The 24,786-nt window shown below is 25.7% G+C and overlaps 3 protein-coding genes across 5 annotated transcripts; all 3 read right to left on the bottom strand.

Annotated features, from left to right (window-relative positions):
• Window positions 1-1,214: 1,214 nt before the first annotated feature.
• Window positions 1,215-3,488, bottom strand: LOC145753496 (uncharacterized). The gene is made up of 4 exons (XM_082569899.1): window positions 3,480-3,488; window positions 2,999-3,096; window positions 2,062-2,250; window positions 1,215-1,276 (listed from the first exon to the last, which is right to left on the bottom strand). Exons 1-4 carry the CDS (start codon window positions 3,486-3,488, stop codon window positions 1,228-1,230), a joined length of 345 nt encoding a protein of 114 aa, XP_082426025.1. The 3' UTR covers window positions 1,215-1,227.
• Window positions 3,489-6,708: 3,220 nt separating this feature from the next.
• LOC145753495 (uncharacterized) lies at window positions 6,709-12,307 on the bottom strand. Its single transcript, XM_082569898.1, has 4 exons — window positions 12,161-12,307; window positions 8,043-8,140; window positions 7,106-7,294; window positions 6,709-6,764 (listed from the first exon to the last, which is right to left on the bottom strand). Exons 1-4 carry the CDS (start codon window positions 12,305-12,307, stop codon window positions 6,743-6,745), a joined length of 456 nt encoding a protein of 151 aa, XP_082426024.1. The 3' UTR covers window positions 6,709-6,742.
• On the bottom strand, window positions 12,027-24,401 carry LOC145752492 (uncharacterized). Of its 3 annotated transcripts, XR_014283783.1 has the most exons (21): window positions 24,211-24,401; window positions 23,948-24,053; window positions 23,574-23,671; window positions 23,251-23,322; window positions 23,033-23,102; window positions 22,306-22,361; window positions 21,920-22,045; window positions 21,657-21,762; window positions 21,285-21,382; window positions 20,987-21,058; window positions 20,769-20,826; window positions 20,042-20,097; window positions 19,557-19,639; window positions 18,969-19,020; window positions 18,712-18,857; window positions 18,306-18,431; window positions 18,147-18,244; window positions 17,773-17,961; window positions 16,864-17,087; window positions 13,087-13,184; window positions 12,027-12,338 (listed from the first exon to the last, which is right to left on the bottom strand). XR_014283783.1 is itself a non-coding variant. In XM_082568791.1 (20 exons), exons 1-20 carry the CDS (start codon window positions 24,344-24,346, stop codon window positions 16,194-16,196), a joined length of 2,013 nt encoding a protein of 670 aa, XP_082424917.1. In that variant the 5' UTR covers window positions 24,347-24,401; the 3' UTR covers window positions 15,900-16,193. The 3 variants fall into 3 exon arrangements, 2 of the variants coding, with proteins under 2 accessions (XP_082424917.1, XP_082424918.1); XM_082568791.1 differs by lacking the exons at window positions 12,027-12,338; window positions 13,087-13,184 and adding an exon at window positions 15,900-16,234; XM_082568792.1 differs by lacking the exons at window positions 12,027-12,338; window positions 13,087-13,184 and adding an exon at window positions 15,900-16,234 and having other exon boundaries at window positions 23,033-23,090.
• Window positions 24,402-24,786: the final 385 nt, after the last annotated feature.

The following is a 24,786-nucleotide window of genomic DNA, read 5'->3' as shown; positions in this document are numbered from 1 at the left end:
GTTTAAAATTGCTCTTTTAGATATACAAACAAGAATTTAATTATATTAAACAAGCAAAAATTATAGTTTTCATGTGCTTTCAATTAACAATTAAGCATCTATTTCCTTTTATTAACAATTTAAGAGCCAAGATTATAAAAATAATTAAAGCAAGTGCTGTTAAAGGATCCATATAAACTTTTGAAAGACTCTAAAATCGAAAAGCAAATTGCAAAGAAAAATGGCTTGCCAAAGCCCAATAATTGCATAAAAAATAAGAAAAACTTGTAATCCGCAACTGATAAACTTAATAATGAAAACTGCAACACCTCCCCCCCAAAAAAATTGTTTTTTCCTACAGAGAGCTAAAAGTAAATATTTTGATTAAAGTTTAAAAAAAAAATTTTTACATAAATGTGTTACTTTGCTTGGTGTTGAAGGGGTGTAACAGGCTTTGTCTTTAATATTACAGTTTCATTTATATGTACAAAAACCATATTTAAAAAAAATGCAACTTAAATAAAATTGAAACATATACATAAGTATATACAATCAAAAGTTTTCTACTACAGTTTATTAAGTACATATTAGGCACAAAGAAACTACAATAAATGTTAATCTTAAGACAAAAAAAATTGCATGTTAATAAAAGCACAGAATGTAAACAGCAAAAATATATAGATTACCAATTGAAGAATAACAAATCACAATAAAAGTGCTCGTCAAATATAAAAACGTTGAAAAAATAATGCAAATATAAACAATTATTTTTTAATTACTACAGATTTTTTAAAAAATTAATTACAATATGTAAAAAGTTTAGATTAAACAAAAAGAATATATATCCATGTGATTTATAATTTAACAACCAAGCATTAAGGCTGTTGTATACCTAGAATTTAAAATCTTTAAAAAAAAGTTGTAAAAAAAATGCTTAAAAAATTGGCATATCAAATTGCTTAAAAAATATATATATATATAAACTACAAAAACCGGCATATAAAACTACAAAAACCAATTATAATAGGGATTCAAATATAAAAAATTAAATATTTATTTTTATTGAAGCTTTATAAAGTTAAAACACTTCCAAAAAAGCGTTTTCACAATTTGTATGAAATAATGATCTACCATTACCAAGTTAAGTTTAGCTGCTGAAAAATATAAATTTAATCTAATTAGTTAGAAAAAAGGCAGTTTAATAAATCAATATTCAGTTTACTTACCAATTATATCTTTAAGATGATGTTATTTGCTTAATGATGTGATCATGCTTCCACAACAACAACAGTAACACCTGTATAAAAAAAGGCATACCAAAAATTAATATTTAAAAAAATGACAAAAAAATATTATTTTATTATTTATTAAAATTGTAGGGGTCATTTTTTAGGACCTGCATAAATTTTAGTAAGTTATTTTCCTCGATGTGGGAAATTCGAATGCACGACTTAAACATAGAGTAACATCAGTTACTCCGACCCAGTCTCGAGTTGCCTGTGGCAGTTTGGGATATTATAGATTATAATTGCCCAATAATTATACTGCTGATTAAGTGCTGACTCAGCAGGAGTTCATACCATTTATAGCGCCTTACTCAAGGGCGCTACAGCACGAGATCAGTGGGAAATTAACCCACGACCTCAAGTGTGGTGTAGCAAGTGTTCTTAACACTACACCTTGCTGCCGGTTTTTAAAAATAAATAACTGTGATCCAAGTCAAGGCTCTCGAAGTAAGGTGCTATAAACGATAAAAACTTTACCAAGTCTTCAAAAATATTAATTCTATGGCAAAATCTATATATAATAAAACTTAGTAAAAAATACATATATATTTATGTTTAATATAAAGGCCTTGCAAAATTAATAAAAGTGGTGCCCAGAGAAATTATCGCAGGCAATTATTGGTTAAAATTTGCAACCATATTACAAATAAAAGTGCTCAATAATGCCAAAAGACAACTCAGCAGATGAGGTAACAGAATATTACTTTATGTTTAAGCCTATGAGGTCAGCTTTTTTACATTTAAATTAAGGATAAAGCTATTAAAAAAAACTGTTATGTTTTTAAAAATTTCTAACCTCAATGAAACAATTGACATAAACGCTCTTGTTTCATTTAATTTTAGAAGTTCTTTTGTATCATAGTCGACTATATCCAGAGTTAAATTTGCTTTCTCCTTTTCGTGGTAACACAAAAAATTTTGCCTTTTTTCCGGATTTCTAAGATATTGACTCATTTCAGATAACCAAAATGCAATTACTTGAAACCTTTAACATAAAACATATCAAAAATAAATAATATATTTTTAATCTTGTTGTAGGAAGGTCAATTGCATGAACTTAACATGAGGTAAGAATTGTTAACCAAACCCTGTTAGATTAACATATTATTAATTATTGCCAAATAAACAGTTTGTTACAGAAGACTGTACTCTTTATAGTAACTTAAAAAAAACGCTTTACTTAGCGCATTTTTGTATATATCTTTATCTTCGATGTGGGAAGGTCGAATGCGTGACATAAACATAGAGTAACATTTGTTACTCTGACCCAGTTTTGAGTTGTCTTAAGCAGTTTGAAATATTATAAATCATAATTGCTCGATAATAATGCTGCTGATTAAGTGTTGGCTCAGCAGGAGTTCATACTGTTTATAGCGCCTTACTCAAAGGCGCTAGAGCATGAGAGCAATGGGGATTGAACCCTCGATCTCATAGTGGTGTAGCAAGTGTTCTTACCATTACACCACGCTGCCAGATTTTAAATAAAGGAAGTGGGGATCAAAGCCAGGATCTCATGTTGCAAAGTCATTACTACACCATGCTGCCAGCTTATAACCAAGCTAGTGCAACTTGACACATTAAGCAAAAAAAGACTTTTTTTCTAACAAAAAGATATAGAAGCAACTAGACCCCAAGGGCTAAGTAACAAGCTTAACTCTATGTTGAGACCATAATCTTGGCCCTTCTACATCAATAATAAACACATATGAAAAAAAAGTATGTTAAATATTTACCAAGATAAATGATCAACTGGGAAATTAATTGACCAAGAATCTCCCAAAACAACGTCAGCAAGATTTTCCCAAACTTTTTTATCTTGGCTAACTTGAGGCTGTAACAAAAAAGTTATTCAAATACTAAAAAAATTAAGCTCAATATATAAGTTCTTACAGTGACAACACATGTTCCAATTTCTGAAATAAAAGAAGTGGAAAGAGATATTTGTATTGGAACCTTAAACTTAAGTCCATGCGGCAAGCATTCAAAAATTTTTTTTTTAGTCTTTTAACTTTCTACTAAACTTTTTGTGATATTTTGACACAAATTTACTATTTTAAAAATTTTAGATATTTATTTGATTATTTTAAAAATTTGAGATATTTGTTTGAATTAAAAAAAATAAATATAAAAAAATTGAAGTGTTAAACTTACAAGTTGATCAGGTAAAAGTATGGGAATTTATTTTTTGTTCTTTATTATTTCAGTTATTTTAACTTCATGCATAGTGCTACATCTGATTTAAGTAAAACATAACAGTTTTACTTTAAAATTATCCAAACTTTTTTTTAAAACTTGAACAACAATTATTTATTCAAGGCTAGAGTAGCCTAAGTTGTTTTCAAGGAGTGGAGAATTTATATAAGGTCCAGGGTTAATAAATACGAAACCAGGAGTTTATATGAGTCCCGTGGTGTTTAATATAAGTCCTAAGGTATATATATATAAGACGCAAATAAATTATATAAGGCCTAACAAAATCATATAAGGTCCTTGGTATATGCATGAGAACCCAGGTGCTTTATATAAGAACCAGGGTATACATATAAGACCTGGAGTGTTTTCTATAAGATCTTATATCTACAATAAAGCTCAATTTTTTTTATAAAATGCTTGTTTCTAATTCAACTTTATAACGATAACAATATGCTTCTTTTTAATGATGATATAAAATCTTTGATTTCAAACCAAAATTTTGTAGATATGAGGATTGAAACACAATCTCATGATAAACAAAATTTAAGATTTTGAACCAAAATATTTAATTCGTTCATAGTTTAACAAATTGCATTTGTTATTTTAACATGTTTAAAGTTTTATTGAACAGGTTATAATGTTATTTTTAAAATTACTAATTTTACTATTGAACACTGTCATGCTTTCCTAAAATCCATTTATTGTTAACTTACGCATTTATTAATAACTATGAGAGATAAAATCCCTTAAAAACACCAAGTAAAAAATTAAGTAGATTTAAGCTAATATAATTGTATTAACATCTTCCAAAATTAATAACAAAAGCAAAAAAGCAAAAACTAGATTCATTAGATAAATATAACATGGTTCAAAATTATTTGAATATTTTAACATAAATGTTTACAGATAGGCACAAAAATTGCTTGATCAAAAATATCAAATATTCTATTAAATAAAATTTTGTATTTTTAATTACTAGACCATACAGAGGGGCTTTACCCTTTTTTAGCATTTGCCTAATTGTAATCAAACAAAAACGTTACAGCAAAATAAAATTAAATACGGTTATAACATCATTTCTTAAATTTTAATTAACAATTAACTGCAATTAACAAAAAAGGTAAAAACTTTATTCATTTTTTCCTTATTAGTATAACACAACAATAAACCAAGTTAAAACAAATTAAATTAATTTTTAATAAACGAACAAGCTTTCAAATATAATAAAAAAACAAAAATAACTTTTTAAGCCAGTTTTAGGTTGTTAATATTTGCATATACTTTACTGAGTTTTGAACGCCTTTTAATAAATAAACAAGCATTTAAATATGTTTTAACAAAATGTAATTTTTTAATTCGTTTTTGAGTTAACAATATTATATGTAAATTGTCAAAATTTAAAAACCAAATAACAACCTTTAAATTTCAATAAACAAACTTGTTAAATTATCTCTGATTAGTAATAATTTAATATCATAAATAGATCGTTTGCAACACAATATAATAACAAAAAACCTACTAAAATTTTAAAACTTGAAATTTTTAAAGAACAAAAGTTACTGTCCTTTGAAATTTGAAGGTGTAAGAAAAATTGTTATTTTACATCACCTTATTGTAATTAAATACCAATTCTACGACAAAATCAATTTAAAAACATTATAATAATAATTTTTAAATTTTAATAAACCATCAGAAATTTAATTGTAATAAACATAGAAAAAAATTGTTTTATTATTAGAATACACAGGAGACCAAATTTTAAATGCTCTAAATTGATATTTATTTTTTATTAAGCAAACAAAAATTAATTTTTGAATCAATTTTTGAGCTAATAATATTCCAAAATACACTAAACTAAATTTAAAAGGCTTTATATCAACCTTTGATTTTTAATTAACAAACAAAAATTTAAGTATAATAAACAACCAAAAATTTATTTTTAAACATGTTTTCAACTTCTTAAAATTATAATATACAATTGATCAAAATTTAAAAATCTAAAAACGACTTTTAAATTTTTATCAACTAACATCATTTAATTAGTAAAAGTAATATTTAGATGCTAGTGATAGGACAAAAGTGTGAATTTAGTCAAATAAATCTAGAAATTTTAAGAAAAAAATTTGCACCTTAAACAAACAATTTATTTAAAATACATTGCAGGAATATAAAGCATAGATTAAAATTTAAAAAATTAAAAAGTTTATTTATTAAATATAAAAAAATTTAAAAAATTAGCTTTTTATAAAATTAATATGAATTTGCTTGTAACATAAAGTGAAATAAACAAATTTTGACAAAAATTTACAATTAATTATAAAAGGTTAAAAATTGCATAGGTTTAAAAAAGTACAAAAGTTTAAAAATTGCATAACGAAAATTGCAAAATTATTTAACAAAAATTAAAAATTGAATTTATTTATACAAAGAGCTTTAAAAATTAACAACACTTTTTAGGTAGTATAGCTTTAACTTAATTTTATTACTTGCATAAAATAATAATCTGTTATAACCAAGTTTGATTTTAAACACTAAAAATAATTATGCTGATTGAGAAAATAAGTTTAAAATAATTAGCCAGAAAAAAAGCTATTTAATGAATTAAAATTAAATTTATCTAGAATTAATTTTTAATATGATGTTATCTTCATGATGTAACCATAGTTCCGTCAACAACAACATTTACAACTGAATAAAAAAGGGTAAACAAGGCATAATTTAATATTAAAAAAAAACTGTAAAAATGTATATATTTTTATTTTATTTATTAAAAATACAGAACATATTTTTGGGCAAGTTAAGTATATATAAATAAACATATATATTATTTGACATGTTTTATTTATATCAAAGTAGCAGTGGTGTGACCAACAACAAAATCATACACTTTATCTGTACCTTATTACACTAATGATAATTAATATACCATATAAAACAGCCATAAATACTAACCATTTTTTTTTTTTTTTTTTTGTATATATCTTTATCCTCGATGTGGGAAAGTCGAATGCGCGACTTAAACATAGAGTAACATCAGTTACTCCGACCCAGTCTCGAGTTGCCTGTGGCAGTTTGGGATATTATAGATTATAATTGCCCAATAATTATACTGCTGATTAAGTGCTGACTCAGCAGGAGTTCATACCATTTATAGCGCCTTACTCAAGGGCGCTACAGCACGAGATCAGTGGGAAATTAACCCACGACCTCAAGTGTGGTGTAGCAAGTGTTCTTAACACTACACCTTGCTGCCGGTTTTTAAAAATAAATAACTGTGATCCAAGTCAAGGCTCTCGAAGTAAGGTGCTATAAACGATAAAAACTTTACCAAGTCTTCAAAAATATTAATTCTATGGCAAAATCTATATATAATAAAACTTAGTAAAAAATACATATATATTTATGTTTAATATAAAGGCCTTGCAAAATTAATAAAAGTGGTGCCCAGAGAAATTATCGCAGGCAATTATTGGTTAAAATTTGCAACCATATTACAAATAAAAGTGCTCAATAATGCCAAAAGACAACTCAGCAGATGAGGTAACAGAATATTACTTTATGTTTAAGCCTATGAGGTCAGCTTTTTTACATTTAAATTAAGGATAAAGCTATTAAAAAAAACTGTTATGTTTTTAAAAATTTCTAACCTCAATGAAACAATTGACATAAACGCTCTTGTTTCATTTAATTTTAGAAGTTCTTTTGTATCATAGTCGACTATATCCAGAGTTAAATTTGCTTTCTCCTTTTCGTGGTAACACAAAAAATTTTGCCTTTTTTCCGGATTTCTAAGATATTGACTCATTTCAGATAACCAAAATGCAATTACTTGAAACCTTTAACATAAAACATATCAAAAATAAATAATATATTTTTAATCTTGTTGTAGGAAGGTCAATTGCATGAACTTAACATGAGGTAAGAATTGTTAACCAAACCCTGTTAGATTAACATATTATTAATTATTGCCAAATAAACAGTTTGTTACAGAAGACTGTGCTCTTTATAGTAACTTAAAAAAAACGCTTTACTTAGCGCATTTTTGTATATATCTTTATCTTCGATGTGGGAAGGTCGAATGCGTGACATAAACATAGAGTAACATTTGTTACTCTGACCCAGTTTTGAGTTGTCTTAAGCAGTTTGAAATATTATAAATCATAATTGCTCGATAATAATGCTGCTGATTAAGTGTTGGCTCAGCAGGAGTTCATACTGTTTATAGCGCCTTACTCAAAGGCGCTAGAGCATGAGAGCAATGGGGATTGAACCCTCGATCTCATAGTGGTGTAGCAAGTGTTCTTACCATTACACCACGCTGCCAGATTTTAAATAAAGGAAGTGGGGATCAAAGCCAGGATCTCATGTTGCAAAGTCATTACTACACCATGCTGCCAGCTTATAACCAAGCTAGTGCAACTTGACACATTAAGCAAAAAAAGACTTTTTTTCTAACAAAAAGATATAGAAGCAACTAGACCCCAAGGGCTAAGTAACAAGCTTAACTCTATGTTGAGACCATAATCTTGGCCCTTCTACATCAATAATAAACACATATGAAAAAAAAGTATGTTAAATATTTACCAAGATAAATGATCAACTGGGAAATTAATTGACCAAGAATCTCCCAAAACAACGTCAGCAAGATTTTCCCAAACTTTTTTATCTTGGCTAACTTGAGGCTGTAACAAAAAAGTTATTCAAATACTAAAAAAATTAAGCTCAATATATAAGTTCTTACAGTGACAACACATGTTCCAATTTCTGAAATAAAAGAAGTGGAAAGAGATATTTGTATTGGAACCTTAAACTTAAGTCCATGCGGCAAGCATTCAAAAATTTTTTTTTTAGTCTTTTAACTTTCTACTAAACTTTTTGTGATATTTTGACACAAATTTACTATTTTAAAAATTTTAGATATTTATTTGATTATTTTAAAAATTTGAGATATTTGTTTGAATTAAAAAAAATAAATATAAAAAAATTGAAGTGTTAAACTTACAAGTTGATCAGGTAAAAGTATGGGAATTTATTTTTTGTTCTTTATTATTTCAGTTATTTTAACTTCATGCATAGTGCTACATCTGATTTAAGTAAAACATAACAGTTTTACTTTAAAATTATCCAAACTTTTTTTTAAAACTTGAACAACAATTATTTATTCAAGGCTAGAGTAGCCTAAGTTGTTTTCAAGGAGTGGAGAATTTATATAAGGTCCAGGGTTAATAAATACGAAACCAGGAGTTTATATGAGTCCCGTGGTGTTTAATATAAGTCCTAAGGTATATATATATAAGACGCAAATAAATTATATAAGGCCTAACAAAATCATATAAGGTCCTTGGTATATGCATGAGAACCCAGGTGCTTTATATAAGAACCAGGGTATACATATAAGACCTGGAGTGTTTTCTATAAGATCTTATATCTACAATAAAGCTCAATTTTTTTTATAAAATGCTTGTTTCTAATTCAACTTTATAACGATAACAATATGCTTCTTTTTAATGATGATATAAAATCTTTGATTTCAAACCAAAATTTTGTAGATATGAGGATTGAAACACAATCTCATGATAAACAAAATTTAAGATTTTGAACCAAAATATTTAATTCGTTCATAGTTTAACAAATTGCATTTGTTATTTTAACATGTTTAAAGTTTTATTGAACAGGTTATAATGTTATTTTTAAAATTACTAATTTTACTATTGAACACTGTCATGCTTTCCTAAAATCCATTTATTGTTAACTTACGCATTTATTAATAACTATGAGAGATAAAATCCCTTAAAAACACCAAGTAAAAAATTAAGTAGATTTAAGCTAATATAATTGTATTAACATCTTCCAAAATTAATAACAAAAGCAAAAAAGCAAAAACTAGATTCATTAGATAAATATAACATGGTTCAAAATTATTTGAATATTTTAACATAAATGTTTACAGATAGGCACAAAAATTGCTTGATCAAAAATATCAAATATTCTATTAAATAAAATTTTGTATTTTTAATTACTAGACCATACAGAGGGGCTTTACCCTTTTTTAGCATTTGCCTAATTGTAATCAAACAAAAACGTTACAGCAAAATAAAATTAAATACGGTTATAACATCATTTCTTAAATTTTAATTAACAATTAACTGCAATTAACAAAAAAGGTAAAAACTTTATTCATTTTTTCCTTATTAGTATAACACAACAATAAACCAAGTTAAAACAAATTAAATTAATTTTTAATAAACGAACAAGCTTTCAAATATAATAAAAAAACAAAAATAACTTTTTAAGCCAGTTTTAGGTTGTTAATATTTGCATATACTTTACTGAGTTTTGAACGCCTTTTAATAAATAAACAAGCATTTAAATATGTTTTAACAAAATGTAATTTTTTAATTCGTTTTTGAGTTAACAATATTATATGTAAATTGTCAAAATTTAAAAACCAAATAACAACCTTTAAATTTCAATAAACAAACTTGTTAAATTATCTCTGATTAGTAATAATTTAATATCATAAATAGATCGTTTGCAACACAATATAATAACAAAAAACCTACTAAAATTTTAAAACTTGAAATTTTTAAAGAACAAAAGTTACTGTCCTTTGAAATTTGAAGGTGTAAGAAAAATTGTTATTTTACATCACCTTATTGTAATTAAATACCAATTCTACGACAAAATCAATTTAAAAACATTATAATAATAATTTTTAAATTTTAATAAACCATCAGAAATTTAATTGTAATAAACATAGAAAAAAATTGTTTTATTATTAGAATACACAGGAGACCAAATTTTAAATGCTCTAAATTGATATTTATTTTTTATTAAGCAAACAAAAATTAATTTTTGAATCAATTTTTGAGCTAATAATATTCCAAAATACACTAAACTAAATTTAAAAGGCTTTATATCAACCTTTGATTTTTAATTAACAAACAAAAATTTAAGTATAATAAACAACCAAAAATTTATTTTTAAACATGTTTTCAACTTCTTAAAATTATAATATACAATTGATCAAAATTTAAAAATCTAAAAACGACTTTTAAATTTTTATCAACTAACATCATTTAATTAGTAAAAGTAATATTTAGATGCTAGTGATAGGACAAAAGTGTGAATTTAGTCAAATAAATCTAGAAATTTTAAGAAAAAAATTTGCACCTTAAACAAACAATTTATTTAAAATACATTGCAGGAATATAAAGCATAGATTAAAATTTAAAAAATTAAAAAGTTTATTTATTAAATATAAAAAAATTTAAAAAATTAGCTTTTTATAAAATTAATATGAATTTGCTTGTAACATAAAGTGAAATAAACAAATTTTGACAAAAATTTACAATTAATTATAAAAGGTTAAAAATTGCATAGGTTTAAAAAAGTACAAAAGTTTAAAAATTGCATAACGAAAATTGCAAAATTATTTAACAAAAATTAAAAATTGAATTTATTTATACAAAGAGCTTTAAAAATTAACAACACTTTTTAGGTAGTATAGCTTTAACTTAATTTTATTACTTGCATAAAATAATAATCTGTTATAACCAAGTTTGATTTTAAACACTAAAAATAATTATGCTGATTGAGAAAATAAGTTTAAAATAATTAGCCAGAAAAAAAGCTATTTAATGAATTAAAATTAAATTTATCTAGAATTAATTTTTAATATGATGTTATCTTCATGATGTAACCATAGTTCCGTCAACAACAACATTTACAACTGAATAAAAAAGGGTAAACAAGGCATAATTTAATATTAAAAAAAAACTGTAAAAATGTATATATTTTTATTTTATTTATTAAAAATACAGAACATATTTTTGGGCAAGTTAAGTATATATAAATAAACATATATATTATTTGACATGTTTTATTTATATCAAAGTAGCAGTGGTGTGACCAACAACAAAATCATACACTTTATCTGTACCTTATTACACTAATGATAATTAATATACCATATAAAACAGCCATAAATACTAACCATTTTTTTTTTTTTTTTTTTGTATATATCTTTATCCTCGATGTGGGAAAGTCGAATGCGCGACTTAAACATAGAGTAACATCAGTTACTCCGACCCAGTCTCGAGTTGCCTGTGGCAGTTTGGGATATTATAGATTATAATTGCCCAATAATTATACTGCTGATTAAGTGCTGACTCAGCAGGAGTTCATACCATTTATAGCGCCTTACTCAAGGGCGCTACAGCACGAGATCAGTGGGAAATTAACCCACGACCTCAAGTGTGGTGTAGCAAGTGTTCTTAACACTACACCTTGCTGCCGGTTTTTAAAAATAAATAACTGTGATCCAAGTCAAGGCTCTCGAAGTAAGGTGCTATAAACGATAAAAACTTTACCAAGTCTTCAAAAATATTAATTCTATGGCAAAATCTATATATAATAAAACTTAGTAAAAAATACATATATATTTATGTTTAATATAAAGGCCTTGCAAAATTAATAAAAGTGGTGCCCAGAGAAATTATCGCAGGCAATTATTGGTTAAAATTTGCAACCATATTACAAATAAAAGTGCTCAATAATGCCAAAAGACAACTCAGCAGATGAGGTAACAGAATATTACTTTATGTTTAAGCCTATGAGGTCAGCTTTTTTACATTTAAATTAAGGATAAAGCTATTAAAAAAAACTGTTATGTTTTTAAAAATTTCTAACCTCAATGAAACAATTGACATAAACGCTCTTGTTTCATTTAATTTTAGAAGTTCTTTTGTATCATAGTCGACTATATCCAGAGTTAAATTTGCTTTCTCCTTTTCGTGGTAACACAAAAAATTTTGCCTTTTTTCCGGATTTCTAAGATATTGACTCATTTCAGATAACCAAAATGCAATTACTTGAAACCTTTAACATAAAACATATCAAAAATAAATAATATATTTTTAATCTTGTTGTAGGAAGGTCAATTGCATGAACTTAACATGAGGTAAGAATTGTTAACCAAACCCTGTTAGATTAACATATTATTAATTATTGCCAAATAAACAGTTTGTTACAGAAGACTGTACTCTTTATAGTAACTTAAAAAAAACGCTTTACTTAGCGCATTTTTGTATATATCTTTATCTTCGATGTGGGAAGGTCGAATGCGTGACATAAACATAGAGTAACATTTGTTACTCTGACCCAGTTTTGAGTTGTCTTAAGCAGTTTGAAATATTATAAATCATAATTGCTCGATAATAATGCTGCTGATTAAGTGTTGGCTCAGCAGGAGTTCATACTGTTTATAGCGCCTTACTCAAAGGCGCTAGAGCATGAGAGCAATGGGGATTGAACCCTCGATCTCATAGTGGTGTAGCAAGTGTTCTTACCATTACACCACGCTGCCAGATTTTAAATAAAGGAAGTGGGGATCAAAGCCAGGATCTCATGTTGCAAAGTCATTACTACACCATGCTGCCAGCTTATAACCAAGCTAGTGCAACTTGACACATTAAGCAAAAAAAGACTTTTTTTCTAACAAAAAGATATAGAAGCAACTAGACCCCAAGGGCTAAGTAACAAGCTTAACTCTATGTTGAGACCATAATCTTGGCCCTTCTACATCAATAATAAACACATATGAAAAAAAAGTATGTTAAATATTTACCAAGATAAATGATCAACTGGGAAATTAATTGACCAAGAATCTCCCAAAACAACGTCAGCAAGATTTTCCCAAACTTTTTTATCTTGGCTAACTTGAGGCTGTAACAAAAAAGTTATTCAAATACTAAAAAAATTAAGCTCAATATATAAGTTCTTACAGTGACAACACATGTTCCAATTTCTGAAATAAAAGAAGTGGAAAGAGATATTTGTATTGGAACCTTAAACTTAAGTCCATGCGGCAAGCATTCAAAAATTTTTTTTTTAGTCTTTTAACTTTCTACTAAACTTTTTGTGATATTTTGACACAAATTTACTATTTTAAAAATTTTAGATATTTATTTGATTATTTTAAAAATTTGAGATATTTGTTTGAATTAAAAAAAATAAATATAAAAAAATTGAAGTGTTAAACTTACAAGTTGATCAGGTAAAAGTATGGGAATTTATTTTTTGTTCTTTATTATTTCAGTTATTTTAACTTCATGCATAGTGCTACATCTGATTTAAGTAAAACATAACAGTTTTACTTTAAAATTATCCAAACTTTTTTTTAAAACTTGAACAACAATTATTTATTCAAGGCTAGAGTAGCCTAAGTTGTTTTCAAGGAGTGGAGAATTTATATAAGGTCCAGGGTTAATAAATACGAAACCAGGAGTTTATATGAGTCCCGTGGTGTTTAATATAAGTCCTAAGGTATATATATATAAGACGCAAATAAATTATATAAGGCCTAACAAAATCATATAAGGTCCTTGGTATATGCATGAGAACCCAGGTGCTTTATATAAGAACCAGGGTATACATATAAGACCTGGAGTGTTTTCTATAAGATCTTATATCTACAATAAAGCTCAATTTTTTTTATAAAATGCTTGTTTCTAATTCAACTTTATAACGATAACAATATGCTTCTTTTTAATGATGATATAAAATCTTTGATTTCAAACCAAAATTTTGTAGATATGAGGATTGAAACACAATCTCATGATAAACAAAATTTAAGATTTTGAACCAAAATATTTAATTCGTTCATAGTTTAACAAATTGCATTTGTTATTTTAACATGTTTAAAGTTTTATTGAACAGGTTATAATGTTATTTTTAAAATTACTAATTTTACTATTGAACACTGTCATGCTTTCCTAAAATCCATTTATTGTTAACTTACGCATTTATTAATAACTATGAGAGATAAAATCCCTTAAAAACACCAAGTAAAAAATTAAGTAGATTTAAGCTAATATAATTGTATTAACATCTTCCAAAATTAATAACAAAAGCAAAAAAGCAAAAACTAGATTCATTAGATAAATATAACATGGTTCAAAATTATTTGAATATTTTAACATAAATGTTTACAGATAGGCACAAAAATTGCTTGATCAAAAATATCAAATATTCTATTAAATAAAATTTTGTATTTTTAATTACTAGACCATACAGAGGGGCTTTACCCTTTTTTAGCATTTGCCTAATTGTAATCAAACAAAAACGTTACAGCAAAATAAAATTAAATACGGTTATAACATCATTTCTTAAATTTTAATTAACAATTAACTGCAATTAACAAAAAAGGTAAAAACTTTATTCATTTTTTCCTTATTAGTATAACACAACAATAAACCAAGTTAAAACAAATTAAATTAATTTTTAATAAACGAACAAGCTTTCAAATATAATAAAAAAACAAAAATAACTTTTTAAGCCAGTTTTAGGTTGTTAATATTTGCATATACTTTACTGAGTTTTGAACGCCTTTTAATAAATAAACAAGCATTTAAATATGTTTTAACAAAATGTAATTTTTTAATTCGTTTTTGAGTTAACAATATTATATGTAAATTGTCAAAATTTAAAAACCAAATAACAACCTTTAAATTTCAATAAACAAACTTGTTAAATTATCTCTGATTAGTAATAATTTAATATCATAAATAGATCGTTTGCAACACAATATAATAACAAAAAACCTACTAAAATTTTAAAACTTGAAATTTTTAAAGAACAAAAGTTACTGTCCTTTGAAATTTGAAGGTGTAAGAAAAATTGTTATTTTACATCACCTTATTGTAATTAAATACCAATTCTACGACAAAATCAATTTAAAAACATTATAATAATAATTTTTAAATTTTAATAAACCATCAGAAATTTAATTGTAATAAACATAGAAAAAAATTGTTTTATTATTAGAATACACAGGAGACCAAATTTTAAATGCTCTAAATTGATATTTATTTTTTATTAAGCAAACAAAAATTAATTTTTGAATCAATTTTTGAGCTAATAATATTCCAAAATACACTAAACTAAATTTAAAAGGCTTTATATCAACCTTTGATTTTTAATTAACAAACAAAAATTTAAGTATAATAAACAACCAAAAATTTATTTTTAAACATGTTTTCAACTTCTTAAAATTATAATATACAATTGATCAAAATTTAAAAATCTAAAAACGACTTTTAAATTTTTATCAACTAACATCATTTAATTAGTAAAAGTAATATTTAGATGCTAGTGATAGGACAAAAGTGTGAATTTAGTCAAATAAATCTAGAAATTTTAAGAAAAAAATTTGCACCTTAAACAAACAATTTATTTAAAATACATTGCAGGAATATAAAGCATAGATTAAAATTTAAAAAATTAAAAAGTTTATTTATTAAATATAAAAAAATTTAAAAAATTAGCTTTTTATAAAATTAATATGAATTTGCTTGTAACATAAAGTGAAATAAACAAATTTTGACAAAAATTTACAATTAATTATAAAAGGTTAAAAATTGCATAGGTTTAAAAAAGTACAAAAGTTTAAAAATTGCATAACGAAAATTGCAAAATTATTTAACAAAAATTAAAAATTGAATTTATTTATACAAAGAGCTTTAAAAATTAACAACACTTTTTAGGTAGTATAGCTTTAACTTAATTTTATTACTTGCATAAAATAATAATCTGTTATAACCAAGTTTGATTTTAAACACTAAAAATAATTATGCTGATTGAGAAAATAAGTTTAAAATAATTAGCCAGAAAAAAAGCTATTTAATGAATTAAAATTAAATTTATCTAGAATTAATTTTTAATATGATGTTATCTTCATGATGTAACCATAGTTCCGTCAACAACAACATTTACAACTGAATAAAAAAGGGTAAACAAGGCATAATTTAATATTAAAAAAAAACTGTAAAAATGTATATATTTTTATTTTATTTATTAAAAATACAGAACATATTTTTGGGCAAGTTAAGTATATATAAATAAACATATATATTATTTGACATGTTTTATTTATATCAAAGTAGCAGTGGTGTGACCAACAACAAAATCATACACTTTATCTGTACCTTATTACACTAATGATAATTAATATACCATATAAAACAGCCATAAATACTAACCATTTTTTTTTTTTTTTTTTTGTATATATCTTTATCCTCGATGTGGGAAAGTCGAATGCGCGACTTAAACATAGAGTAACATCAGTTACTCCAACCCAGTCTCGAGTTGCCTGTAGCAGTTTGGGATATTATAGAGACTATAATTGCCCGGTAATTATGCTGCTGATTAAGTGCTGGCTCAGCAGGAGTTCATACCGTTTATAGCGCCTTACTCAAGTGCGCTACAGCATGAGATCAGTGGGGATTGAACCCACGACCCCATGTGTGGTGTAGCAAGTGTTCTTACCCCTACACCACGCTGCCGGTAAATATAACTAACAAAACAATCAAATACTTAATATCCATATAACATTTCTTACACGTACCTGAATCTGTGTATCTTGGATACTCAAATCTTCCTTCTGTGATTTCACCAGTTGTTAGATTAGTCACTAAATAAGAAAATATCTCATTTGAGGGACTTTTATCTTCAAATCCTGGTTTTGGTTTTATTGTGATGATATCAGATTTACATTTTTCGTTGCTGTATGTTCTGGAAATTGTTTCAAATTCTTCGTGGACAATCTTAACCTCTACTCTGTCATTTACTCTGAACATAATTAATATATATCTTTATCCTCGATGTGGAATAGTCGAATAGCGACTTAAACATAGAGTTACATCAGTTACTCCGACCCAGTCTCGAGTTGCCTGTGGCAGTTTGGGATATTATAGATTATAATTGCCCAATAATTATACTGCTGATTAATTGCTGGCTCAGCAGGAGTTCATACCATTTATAGCACCTAACTCAAGGGCGCTACAGCATGAGATCAGTGGGAATTTAACCCACGACCTCAAGTGTGGTGTAGCAAGTGTTCTTAACACTACACCTTGCTGCAGGTTTTTAAAAATAAATAACTGTGATTCAAGTCAAGGCTCTCGAAGTAAGGTGCTATAAACGATAAAAACTTTACCAAGTCTTCAAAAATATTAATTCTATGGCAAAATCTATATATAATAAAACTTAGTAAAAAATACATATATATGTATGTTTAATATAAAGGCCTTGCAAAATTATTAAAAGTGATGCCCAGATAAATTATCGCAGGCAATTATTGGTTAAAATTTGCAACCATATTACAAATAAAAGTGCTCAATAATGCCAAAAGGCAACTCAGCGGATGAGGTAACAAAATATTACTTTATGTTCAAGCCTATGAGGTCAGCTTTTTTACATTTACAATGAGGATGAAGTTATTAAAAAAAATGTTACGTTTTTAAAAATTTCTAACCTCAATGAAACAATTGACATAAACGCTCTTGTTTCATTTAATTTTAGAAGTCCTTTTGCATCATAGTCGACTATATCCAGAGTTAAATTTGCTTTCTCCTTTTCGTGGTAACACAAAAAAATTTGCCTTTTTTCCGGATTTCTAAGATATTGACTCATTTCAGATAACCAAAATGCAATTACTTGAAACCTTTAACATAAAACATATCAAAAATAAGTTTTATATTCTTATTCTTGCTGTAGGAAGGTCAATTGCATGAACTAAACATGAGAGCAGTGAAGATTGAACTCACGATCTCATAGTGATGTAGCAAGTGTTCTTACCACTACATCACCTTGCCAGATTTTACATAAAAAGGTATGTTAAATATTTACCAAGATAAATGATCAACTGGAAACTGAATTGACCAAGAATCTCCCAAAACAACATCAGCAAGATTTTTCCAAACTTTTTTATCTTGGCTAACTTGAGGCTGTAACAAAAAAGTTATTCAAATACTAAAAAAAAATTAACCTTAATATATAAGTTCTTACAGTGACAACACATGTTCCAATTTCTGAAATAAAAGAAGTGGAAAGAGATATTTGTACTGGAACCTTAAACTTAAGTCCATGCGGCAAGCATTCAAATTGTGGAGTTACCAAATATGTTGGGTTATCCTATAAAAAATATGTCTATTAAATTAAATAAATAAAAAAAACAGTTTTAGTTTTTTGTAATGAATACAAAGCCATAATAAAGTAACATAGTGTTCACAATAGAAGATCTTTGGTTCGTTTTTAAAGCTTTCAATATTGATGAAGGCAACTCAAAAATGAGTTAAAGTAACTAATGTTATTCTTAGTTTAGATTGTAAAAAAGGTCTTTTCACAAACAAGGGCTAATAATATAATAAAAGTTTATACTATTTGTTAATAATTCATTTGTAGAAGCAAATACCTTAGTTGGACAAATAAAATTCATGCAACGATGAACATTAACAGTAATTTCTACATCCTCGCCAAGTGCATCTTCAGGAATTTCAATGTAACAACCCAAAATTTCAACTTTGCCACCTTTCATACCAATCACTTTGCTACTAGTAGCTATATAACAAAATTTTTATTCAAAAAAATATATTTAAGATCATTTAATACTGGAGTTAAGGAAAATCAAATAACATTTAAATCATGTAAAAAAAAAGCAATAGAGCTAACCAGATAGATTTTCAGATCTATTTTCCATTTCTGATAAAGCTACACCTGTCTCCTATTAAAGTACAAAAATTTTATAGTTTTTGATTTCTAACTTTTTAGGAGCAACGTGCGTCAGAAAACTGTGTCCAGAAAAAAATTTAAAAGTTGCAGATAACCAAAAATTATAGTGTAAGGAAGGACAATTTAAATAGCTACATGTTTTGAAGGATCCAAAAATACCAAGTTTACAAAACATAATCAGTGCAACGCATGGCAGGGGTGGAAAAAAAATTTTTTAGTCTTTTAATTTTCTATTTACAAAAACTTTATGTGATATTTTGACACAAATTTTACTATTTTAAAAATTTATCATTAACATAATTAATGATTTTTAATTATAGTATAAGCTATTTAAAATGTCAGAAAATTTTATAAAAGCCTTATAAAAGCTTTATTTAAGTATTCTACAAAAAGCAAATTCTTCTAAATCATATACTTGATGCTATATTTTGTGTGGTTTAGTTTAAATGTAATATAGATCATTTTTATTGGATTAGCCTTCCAACAATTAGAAAGATAAATATAAAAAAGTTAAAGCGTTAAACTTACAAGTTGTTCAGTTAAAAGTTCAACACATTCAACTTCCTTGTTTTGTAATTCAGTTGTTTTAACTTCATCCATTTTTGCTTCATCTGATTTAAATAAAACACCAGAGTTTAAATTTAATTATTTATCCAAAGCTAGAACAGCTTAGGTTGTTTTTAAGTACTGAAGTATTTATTTAAAGGATATACACATAAAACGTGAGATGTAATATAAGTCCTTTGATATATATGAAAACCGGGGTATATAGGGGAGAGCCCCGGTTGTTGATCCAAGAGGTGCAGAAGGTGCATGCACCTCCGAATATAATTCTAATAAGTGCCGAACATATATTAGACATGTAGTGTGTTTGCCAAATGTTGCATTTTTTGAGTAAATAATAAATATTGATAATTATACATGCAATCTAAAAAATTTCACCATAATAAATGCTTGAAATGTCGTTAAGTTTCAATAACTATAAAATAAAACGCATTTTAAATTCAATTTACCTTCTTTAGCTTTAAATCTTCTGCCAGAATATCCAAACAGGTAATCATGGTCACCGCTAAAAAATAAATAATGAAAAAATTAAATGTTCAGATAGCACAAATTTTTAACAGACTAATTTTTGTATTTAAATGCATGGTTTTCTTATTTTTAATATATTCATAGGTTAGATATAGTCCTTTTGTTTTGACCTAAGTTGTGAGTAAACCCTTTCATTTATGCTTACTTTTAAGCTTGTGCATGAGTATGTTATGTTTATTTAGTGTTCTCATTTTTATTCTATTCCCATCAATTAAGAGTTTTTTAGTTTTATGATTTAGGTAAGAACAATAGCCATTAAACTTAATGACAAACCTATAAATTTTAATAAGCGAACAACATTTAGTGGTATGGACTTACTTATAATTTTAAATTAAATAAATTTAACATTACAACTATAGAAAAGTGTACTGTGATACTTATCTAAAAGGAATCAGAATTTTTTATTAATGAAAACCTGTAAATGCAGTTACCATTAAACTGTACCTACGAGCTCTACACAATTACCAGGTAATATGACTATATAAATAAAACTTTATTAGTTACACTTAACATAGAAATTTAACTATTTGAACAATGTCTGTTTTAAAGTAAAAATAAAAAACCATGATGCTAAAAATTTAGGCAATTGTTTCTACAGAGATAGTTTCATATTTTTGTTAACTAATATAAAGTTAAACAAAAGCTTACCGTAATAACCTAGAACTAACCGGAATACCTTCTAGCCGTTTTGTTTTGTATTCTTTAACTGAAGAAATGAGTTATCAATATTTAATAAATTTCTTAACATACAGTTTTGCATCATATTTAAATTGTAACAAACATAATTTAAATAATTTTTATTAGCACATTAGACTGATACATATTTATGACTATTGAAATAACAAGTTTTAAAACTTTAATCTTACCGCGCCTAATATATAATTTTCGGATTTCATAATTAAAACATTTAAACCAAGCTTCTTTTTCTTCCTTAGAACCTTAAAAATTACAAAATACAAAAAAGTATTTCTACAGATTAAATATTCTGTGACAAATTAAAAAATTATAAGACTTAAATTAAGATTAAATAAAGATAAATTACAGTTTGGAATATGACATTTAAATAAAACATATTTTACTGGTGGTAGTAGACTGTAATAAAGACTGGTACTAAAGATATGTAAGTTTACTATTTACCAAAATCTAAAACAAAAATTTACTAACCCAGTGCAAAAAAGTAAGTCCTATGGGTTACTCCTACGTTGTGAACTTTAAACAGATATGGAAAATCTGTTGTTTTCTCTTCATTATCTGGATGTTCTCTAAAAAAATTAAAAACTATTATTATTGCATCACTCCTTAAGCCTAAACCAGTTGCCACTAGAACTATATATAATGAATAGTTAAGTGTGTAATTATGTTTCAAGTTCCTTAAAAATTGATGGTTCTATTTTCAAAAAAATGTCTCAGTTAAAACAAACAAAATTTATTTTTGTTAAGCCAAACACAAAGTTTATATAATGTACAAAATAGCACAATTGCAGTAAGAAATAATAAATTACTTAGTAATAAAAAAATGTTAACTATAATACATACTGTAAAGTAGATTCTTTTAATGAAAAACATTTTGGTGCTTCACTTGATTTCTCATTCTTGTAATAATAAACCCAGCCATCCAGAAGGACAAAAAATCTTTTTTTAACTAAACAATAAAATAAAAACATGTATTTGTTAAGTCCAAAAATAAAAAAACTAATTAGCTAGTGGCATTTTTTTTAACTTTAAAATTAACCTTATGCATTACATTAAATACAAAAACATGTAAACCATACTAATAAAATATATGCAAAATTACTTACAGTTTGGAAGGGAGTTTTCGATTTCTTTTGATTTTTTATACATCCATCCCAATTTGCTAATACCTTTTTTTAACAATAACTGCTCCACTGGTATTTTGTCATCATGTATAGGGTAACTACTACTACCTTCAGACATAATTTAAAACAGTTTATTAAATTCAAAAACAACAAAATTAAAATGCATAATTCTAACGAAAATATTAAATAATATTTAAATATAAAAATATTTATTTTTGGTATATTTCATAGTTAAGATAATCATATTTTTGGCTTGGCGGATATGGGTTGCTTTCACCTGGTAAAAGAGCAGGATAGTTATATAAGGCCTGTGGTTTGTATAAAAAGCCAAGAACTATAAAATAAAACGCATTTTAAATTCAATTTACCTTCTTTAGCTTTAAATCTTCTGCCAGAATATCCAAACAGGTAATCATGGTCACCGCTAAAAAATAAATAATGAAAAAATTAAATGTTCAGATAGCACAAATTTTTAACAGACTAATTTTTGTATTTAAATGCATGGTTTTCTTATTTTTAATATATTCATAGGTTAGATATAGTCTTTTGTTTTGACCTAAGTTGTGAGTAAACCCTTTCATTTATGCTTACTTTTAAGCTTGTGCATGAGTATGTTATGTTTATTTAGTGTTCTCATTTTTATTCTATTCCCATCAATTAAGAGTTTTTTAGTTTTATGATTTAGGTAAGAACAATAGCCATTAAACTTAATGACAAACCTATAAATTTTAATAAGCGAACAACATTTAGTGGTATGGACTTACTTATAATTTTAAATTAAATAAATTTGACATTACAACTATAGAAAAGTGTACTGTGATACTTATCTAAAAGGAATCAGAATTTTTTATTAATGAAAACCTGTAAATGCAGTTACCATTAAACTGTGCCTACGAGCTCTACACAATTACCAGGTAATATGACTATATAAATAAAACTTTATTAGTTACACTTAACATAGAAATTTAACTATTTTGAACAATGTCTGTTTTAAAGTAAAAATAAAAAACCATGATACTAAAAATTTTGGCAATTGTTCCTACAGAGATAGTTTCATATTTCTGTTAACTAATATAAAGTTAAACAAAAGCTTACCGTAATATCCTAGAATTAACCGGATTACCTTTTAGCCGTTTTGTTTGGGATTCTTTAACTGAAGAAATGACTTATCAATATTTAATAAATTTCTTAACATACAGTTTTGCATCATATTTAAATTGTAACAAACATAATTTAAATAATTTTTATTAGCACATTAGACTGATACATATTTATGACTATTAAAATAACAAGTTTTAAAACTTTAATCTTACCGCGCCTAATAATAAATTTTCGAATTGCAATATTAAAACATTTAAACCAAGCTTCTTTTTCTTCCTTAGAATCTTAAAAATTACAAAAAAATATTTTTACAGATTAAATATTCTGTGACAAATTTAAAAATGGTAAAACTTAAAGTAATTAAGATTAAATAAAGATAAATAACAGTTTGGAATATGACATTTAAATAAAACATATTTTACTGGTGGTAGTAGACTATAATAAAGGCTGGTACCAGAGATATATAAGTTTATTATGTATCCACTGATCCCGGTGCAAGGCCCTAATACAAAATCCATAACCAATTTTTACTAACCCAGTGCAAAAAAGTAAGTCCTATGGGTTACTCCTACGTTGTGAACTTTAAACAGATATGAAAAATCAATTGTTTTTCCTTCATTATCTGGATATTCCCTAAAAAAATTAAAAACTATTATTATTGCATCACTCCTTAAGCCTAAACCAATTGCCACTAGAACTATATAATACGAATAGTTAAATGTGTAATTATGTTTAAAGTTCCTTAAAAATTGATGGTTCTATTTTCAAAAAAATGTCTCAGTTAAAACATAAACAAAATTTATTTTTGTTAAGCCAAACACAAAGTTAATATAATGTACAAAATAGCACAATTGCAGTAAGGAATAATAAATTACTTAGTAATAAAAAAATGTTAACTATAATACATACTGTAAAGTAGATCCTTTTAATGAAAAACATTTTGGTGCTTCACTTGATTTCTCATTCTTGTAATAATAAACCCAGCCATCCAGAAGGACAAAAAATCTTTTTTTAACTAAACAATAAAATAAAAACATGTATTTGTTAAATCCAAAAATAAAAAAACTAATTAGCTAGTGGCATTTTTTTTAACTTTAAAATTAACCTTATGCATTACATTAAATACAAAAACATGTAAACCATACTAATAAAATATATGCAAAATTACTTACAGATTGGAAGGGAGTTTTCAATTTCTTTTGATTTTTTATACATCCATCCCGATTTGCTAATACCTTCTTTTAACAATAACTGCTCCACTGGTATTTTGTCATTAGGAATAGGGTAATTACTACTACCCTCAGACATATTTTAATATAGTTTTTTTGTGACAAAAATTACAAAACAATAAAATTGAAATGCATAATTCTAAAGAAAATATTAAAAAATATTTAATTATAAAATATATAAATATATTTTTTATATGTATAATATAACAAATCATCTGTTTATACTAAAGTTTTAAAAAATTCTTGGTCTGTTCTATTTTTTTATTATTACTTTAAATTTTAATATAATTAATACACCAACGTTATTACTTTCAAAAAAAAAATTATACAATAAACAATCTTATTAACCTTAACTAAGTTTTAAAAGTAGGCTGTTACAAAATTACAATAAAAATTACAAAATGATAATAAAAATTAGAATCAGTTTTAATTTAAGTCCTTTTAATTTAAACTGTTATATTTAACGGTTTTTAAAAATTATTATAACAAAATTTCAACTTAACAAAACAAGTATTCAAA

The sequence above is a fragment of the Corella eumyota genome, chromosome 5 (genome assembly GCF_963082875.1).
Source record: "Corella eumyota chromosome 5, kaCorEumy4.1, whole genome shotgun sequence".
In the NCBI taxonomy this organism is placed as follows: Eukaryota; Metazoa; Chordata; class Ascidiacea; order Phlebobranchia; family Corellidae; genus Corella; species Corella eumyota.
This window is presented reverse-complemented; position numbering and strand designations above follow the sequence as displayed.

What these genes read in the sequence shown, in the direction of transcription:
- LOC145753496 (XM_082569899.1), bottom strand. An exon ending in CCAGTTGATCATTTATCTTG is followed by an intron (nt 2,251 to 2,998) that starts GTAAATATTTAA and finishes TTTATGTTAAAG; the next exon opens with GTTTCAAGTAATTGCATTTT. An exon ending in ATGTCAATTGTTTCATTGAG is followed by an intron (nt 1,277 to 2,061) that starts GTTAGAAATTTT and finishes TTTTTTATACAG; the next exon opens with GTGTTACTGTTGTTGTTGTG.
- LOC145753495 (XM_082569898.1), bottom strand. Translation starts at nt 12,307, where the DNA reads ATGAGTCAATATCTTAGAAATCCGGAAAAAAGGCAAAATTTTTTGTGT. An exon ending in CCAGTTGATCATTTATCTTG is followed by an intron (nt 7,295 to 8,042) that starts GTAAATATTTAA and finishes TTTATGTTAAAG; the next exon opens with GTTTCAAGTAATTGCATTTT. An exon ending in ATGTCAATTGTTTCATTGAG is followed by an intron (nt 6,765 to 7,105) that starts GTTAGAAATTTT and finishes TATCGTTTATAG; the next exon opens with CACCTTACTTCGAGAGCCTT.
- LOC145752492 (XM_082568791.1), bottom strand. Translation starts at nt 24,346, where the DNA reads ATGTCTGAGGGTAGTAGTAATTACCCTATTCCTAATGACAAAATACCA. An exon ending in GACTTACTTTTTTGCACTGG is followed by an intron (nt 21,059 to 21,284) that starts GTTAGTAAATTT and finishes GTAATTTTTAAG; the next exon opens with GTTCTAAGGAAGAAAAAGAA. An exon ending in ATTTTATTTGTCCAACTAAG is followed by an intron (nt 18,432 to 18,711) that starts GTATTTGCTTCT and finishes TATTTTTTATAG; the next exon opens with GATAACCCAACATATTTGGT.